This window comes from Durio zibethinus, chromosome 2, assembly GCF_047325235.1.
Source record: "Durio zibethinus cultivar Kanyao isolate XHJ-2024 chromosome 2, ASM4732523v1, whole genome shotgun sequence".
Lineage (NCBI taxonomy): Eukaryota > Viridiplantae > Streptophyta > Magnoliopsida > Malvales > Malvaceae > Durio > Durio zibethinus.
In genome coordinates this window covers 13,421,714-13,427,715 of record NC_143163.1, presented here as the reverse complement: position 1 = coordinate 13,427,715, position 6,002 = coordinate 13,421,714, and the positions used below count along the sequence as shown (strand labels likewise).

At 32.0% G+C, this 6,002-nt stretch overlaps 1 protein-coding gene across 2 annotated transcripts; it reads right to left on the bottom strand.

Annotated features, from left to right (window-relative positions):
* Window positions 1-2,514: 2,514 nt before the first annotated feature.
* Window positions 2,515-5,204, bottom strand: LOC111308467 (NAC domain-containing protein 73-like). Of its 2 annotated transcripts, none has more exons than XM_089750630.1 (3): window positions 4,670-5,204; window positions 4,412-4,514; window positions 2,515-3,600 (listed from the first exon to the last, which is right to left on the bottom strand). In XM_089750630.1, exons 1-3 carry the CDS (start codon window positions 4,820-4,822, stop codon window positions 3,065-3,067), a joined length of 792 nt encoding a protein of 263 aa, XP_089606756.1. In that variant the 5' UTR covers window positions 4,823-5,204; the 3' UTR covers window positions 2,515-3,064. The 2 variants fall into 2 exon arrangements, with proteins under 2 accessions (XP_089606756.1, XP_022762526.1); XM_022906791.2 differs by having other exon boundaries at window positions 2,519-3,600; window positions 4,325-4,514; window positions 4,670-5,200.
* Between the last annotated feature and the right edge of the window lie 798 nt (window positions 5,205-6,002).

Below are 6,002 nucleotides of genomic sequence, written 5' to 3'. Positions count from 1 at the left end.
AGCTTTCTGCATGAATCTTGTGACAGAATTGTAGATTACATTAATGGAAAAAGGTGTCACAGTGACACGTTGAAGTTTCAACTCCTAGTCCCCTACCCTGACGTTGAAGTTTCAACTCCAGCAGCTTATTTAAACCTACTAATAAATAAGTACTAGTAATAAAAAATGAAAGTTAAAAAAATCAGAAAAAGATTCGGTATGCATATCTTTCTTTTTTTCAGCTTCTTCATTTACCAAGATTGACAAAGTATTTTGGATTTTGGGAGGCATGCACGCATATATATATATATATTATATATATAAACATAGAAGAACAGAATGTTTAGCACTTTAGAACCATAACTTTAACCAGTTGTGAAATTAAACTTAAATAATTTCCATCTCTTATTAAACTATAACTATATATATATATATATATAATATCGCAAGTAAAAACCAGAATCCTCAATGTGCCACATCATTTACACCCTGCTGTCATTTTTTTTTGCTTCTCCATCCGTCTGTTCACCCTAGGTGAAAATGACGTCGTACATGCTCCCTTCGTGTTTGTACATGCGTGCGCGCAGTAGAGGGATAGACAAAATATAAGATAACAATAATATACTTATGAACAATTCATGTAGGTTAAACGATCAATTTAAGATTAAATGTTTATCTGATTATTCAATTTAGTATTATATATTTTAATTTATATAAATAAGAATAAAACGTTAACTTTATAACAATTTAAAATTTTTTAAACAAAAAAATTTGTGTGAAAAACACGCGCCATAATATAACGTCGGAGGCTTAATATTAGGTAGACTTGATTTTTTTTTTTTTTGCTGATTTGGCTATCTAGTTGGCACAAAGAGTTTTTTACTTTCCTTTTTCTCCCACTCTTCTCTCTACCACTTCATTCTCTTTCTCTCACATCCACTCTCCCTTATTTTTCAAATCACATTTCTCTTAAAAAGTATTATATATGAATCCCAAACATACATGAGAGTGAAGTTGATGCTCTTATTGTAGATGAATGAATTAGTATCTAAAAGTAGTTTTGATTAAAATTTTTTTTCTCGATAACATAGCAACTCTGCTACAAAACAATAAAAAATAGAGAAGAACAGAGACATAGAGCAAAAACAAAATCTGTCATTGTGTGAACGAAATATATGAATATAAAACTACTATCACTTTGATTCAAATCAATACCTTTTCATGCTTTTCATAAACGTAAGACTCCAGGACATTTTTCTTATCTGGTTTGCTCCATCTTCAAATCCTATTGCATCAACCAACATTCTTTCTCTTTAGCTTTAGCGAGCTGAGCCCTTTCCATTCCACCATAGATACTCTTGTTAATTGAATTTTCCAACCCTTTTACAAGTCTTCATTTTCTTGCTACACTAGCCCGCACAAGGTAAAATGGGTTTCAGATTAGTGGAAAATATGGCAAAATAGTGAAGAATTTTCAGTAAAAAGCTACGAGTATTTGAAAAACTAAAAGATTGAAAGGCTATGGGTATTTGAAGAACTAGAACAAATGAAGAAATTTTGATAAAAAAATGGCGGAAAGTTATGGGTATTTTGAAATAGTAGAAGATTAGAAGCTAGTGCAGAGAGAGAAAGATGGTAGAGAGAAGATGAAGAAAGAATGAAACTAATATTAATTTTTTAATTTAAAATTTTTGACCTTTTACGAGCCAGCATTTTTTTATCAGATTTTTCACTTTTTTGTCTTTTAAAAGAGTTAATGACGGGTACAGGTTAAAAATTTTTAAATTATTATAAATCGATAATATTTAATTTTTATTTATATAAATTAAAATATTTAATTTTGAATTAAACAATCACGTAAATATTTAATCTCAAATTGATCTTTCAACCATTCATATATGGTTGTACACAAGAGGCGGTTACCAACATAAGTTAGAGGGGGCCTTGGCCTCCAAAATTATAGAATCCTCCGAGTAATATTAGGTGTCTGTTAATAAAATTAATGAATCTATAAGCTCTTACTTTCAATGTGAATGTTTTATACTCGATTGACATACTTAAATCACATAAATGGTATTCAGTTAAATATTTTAAACTTCGAGTGGCATATACAAGGAGAAGACCAATAAATTAGGTCTCCTAGAGATTTTTATTGCACAGCTTAAACCTGACAGTTCATGAATATATATTATATAAAATATTAATTCATGCATTTGTATATTATTTTTCGTTAATTTAACAATTGATTTATTTATATTTTTATGTTTTAAATAGTTCACAATCTCAAGCAAAATTATTTATTTGATGTATTATATTTGTTTGTACATTTGCTTGTGAATTAATAAAATTTATAATTTTTTAAATTACTTTAAATATATTTCTTTCATGTATATATATTTATATTAATAATATAATAATATACATTTGAAAAAAATCTAATATAATATTAGTTAGCCCCTCAAAATCAAATGCCAAGATTCGTCACTAGTTGCAGACTGTTTATTCTCTTGATCAGCAAAACCATATACAAAGAGGTAGACTTGTTAATATATAAATGGAATTGAAAGTTTCAAAATACATTTTAAAGGGCAAAATAATATTATATATATGTATATTTATATATATACTCTTATTTGATTATTGCCACATTTTAAAGGACAAAGTGTTGAATATAAACCAAATAGACTGCTACTTGTGGTAAGTATATCACACTTTTGCACAGGTTCCAAATGTTAACTTCTCCAAGATTAAAATTTGATGAAGCATCTGACACATTTACACCTTGCTGGTTACACTATACAAAGCATCCATTAAAGGAGGAAGGGAAAAAAAAAAAGTGGTTACGGCCAAATCTTCATATTCTTCCATGATGAAGAATGTTTCTTTTGCTCTTCAACTAGCTGTAAAAACATTCTCTATTCTTCCCCACCTTTTTTCTTCTCCTAAAAACATAAGTATATATTAATTTATTGTTTCACCAATTAATGCTTTATTTGATTTAGCCTCCACGGTCACATATATACTATGTAGACTATATATCACCTTTTTTTTGTTTTTTCGCTCCCGTAGATCGATCTTGTTTTTGTCAAGGAATAAACGACCCATCGTGGACTGCAAAATGGGGAAGTAACTGGCTAGGGTTGGCTCTGCTTTGGCCACCTTGATCAAAGGAAATGAAAGGAGGATTATAGAACTCAACAAGCCCATTATTATTATTCTTAAGGTGATGAGAACCCTCATGTCCAATCTGCACCTTTAATTGCGAGGGCAGGGAGTCCTTAACTGAACCACATTGTCTAGGCTGTGTTTGGTAAAAAACTTTTGAAACAACTAGCTCACCATCTTTCTCTTCTTCATTGTTGCCAAGGTGGTACTGGTGCATCACCCAATTAGTTTTCTCGGGTTTCCTTTGCTTCCCATAGTTGGTGTAAAGCACCAAGATCTTCTTGTACCCCTTAACTTTTCCACTAATGAAAACTGGCCTGGTCTTGCCTGTTTTGTGCCACCGGGTCTCGCCGCCTTCTGTGTCAGTGTGAACCTTTCTTCTTTTTCTAGTCCCCGTCGTGTAAGCCTTGGAAGGTCGGTGAAAGAAATGGCGAACAAGGCCATCTTTGCTTACTCCTATACACAATGAAAATAAATATCATTATTAAATGACACATCATTGTTAGGATTTCTTGGAGTATTTCCCCAATATCGCAAGTGGGAAAGGCTGCTAGGGTTAGTTGGAAGGTTTTCGTCATTTCATTTTTATGGAGAATGCTACGCACAGAAGGTTAGTTGGCAGGTTTCTTCAAACAAGGAGAATGGTTAACCATTCCATCATATATAAAATGAATTCGAGAATGTTTCCGAGCTTTTCTTATTAATAGAAGATGAGAATAATATTCTTATAAAAGTGGTTTATACTTTTTATCTTTCTATTTACTTCTCATGGTGAAAACGCCAGATTTTGATGGTTTAATTTAGTTACTTTGGGGGCTGCGTTCACTTCCAAGTTCCAAAAAGGAGAAAAAAAGGAGTCTCAAAGATGATATAGCTAAGCCAAATTTAACTTTTAATATGAATCATTGAAGCTCAAACCTCAAAATGATGAGAGACTCTTCATAAAAATTATATTCATTGATCACAAAATAATTAGAGAAACTGACTGATGAGCATAAAGACTTCCATTTTTCTCTCTTTCTTCAAAACTTATGATTGCCAAGGCTGCAAAACCTAAGGACATAAACTTTGCTTCTTTTTTTTTTTTTCTTCGTTTCAGTTTGATTATCAGAAGTATATAGATGTTGGAGTAGAAATATATATTAATTAATTAAAATCCTTAAAAGGAATTATATATCACCTGGCAACTTCTCAGGATGAGTATAGCAAATTCCATTCTCTCCTTCTATAGTAGGGATAAATTCATCAATAAGAGGATGAAGCTTACGTGCATCAGACCGCACCTTCCCCTCCAAATGTTCAAGAAGCTCTTGATCTGTTGGATCAAACTTCACTCCGGCAGGTAATCCAGGCAAATCATGGATTCCACCCTATGACCAAACAATTTTTTATAGGTTTGCAAGTGCAACAAATAAAAGTAAACCACATATAACAATCATGAATTCATGATCAAAATCAAAGAAAATATATATGCATTCATAATACATTAATCAATGATAACAAGGAGATATTCAAATGGAAAGACCTGATCACGACATTTGATCTGATGACCGCAAGAAGGACATGTTCTAAGTAGGCAATCTTTGTGTCTTTGAGCGATAACAGCTTTATGAGAAGATGGAGGAGAGGTTCTTCTCTCAATAGTTTGCACATCACTGCAGTCATTGCACCAAGTCATTTCCTATGGTTTCCTCTTATCTTATTCCCATCCCACACTAAGGGAGTCCTTTATTTTCCTTTCTTGTTTCCTCCACTGCTACTCCAAAATAAACAATACTCTGAGAAGGAAGAGTGAAAAAGAGAAAGAGAGAGAGAGAACAAAAAAAAAAAAAAGAAAAAGGAAGAAAAGTTAGGTTGTCTCCTCTAAAGCTTTGGTGCTCTGAAGCCTGTTTATCTGAGGGTTGGGAAGGGAATTAAATTCTTTGCATCCAACAATTCAAGTACTCTTTTAATCACTCAATAACTCTTAATTGTCCTTTATTACTCGAGCCTAGAAGAGAGCTACCTAAAAAATCTAAAGAGACTAACAAAATTCTCTTTTTTACTTGAGTATAGCTGTTAGTTGTAATCAAAGAACAAAAAAAAAAAAAAAAAGGTAGGGGAAATTGAAAAAGGGTTTGCTTGGATCGTAAGTTTGGGTTTTGCTTATGTATCCGACATGTAGAAAACTTGTAGGACAATAAATGTAGTTTTTATGGTTTTTTTTTTAACCTCTGTCTAAAGGCTGCATTGATTTGTTAAAATAGCAAGTTAATGAAAGAAGGCTAAAATTGAAAAGAATATATATGAATAAAAGGATTGAGTGGAGATGGGGCAATCTGATGATTTGGTAGAGCTATTTCAGCACCAGAGAGAGAAAGAAAGAGAAAGATTTCAGGTCCAATGTCACCCTGGAGTATTCATAAAGCTATAAATTGTATACTACTGGAATATAAAAAAGATGAAAAGACAATAAGAAAAGGACTAATATCAATAGCCACCCACAATTCTATTTCTTCCCGTAGACTTCTCATGTAAAGCAAGAAACCTTTCCCTTCTCTCTCTTCTCCTAATTTTCACGTGGCAAGATCAGGGCGTGCCATTTAATTGGATATAAATCATGATATACAATTGCAAGTAACCTTTTATCTTTTTATGGGATATTATTTCTTCACAATTTGGTAAAGATATATAATGAAAATGTCATGACTGTTAATTTATTAAGAAAATTGCAGCCAACCCGTTCAAACCCCGAAAACTCTGTTTTTCACCTAAAAAATTAATTATGAGTTATTTATTCCCTCCCTCTTCACCAAGTAACTAGAAAAAGGGAAATGAAAAGAAATTAACTCGGTGCAAATGCAGTAGAAAACCAAGGA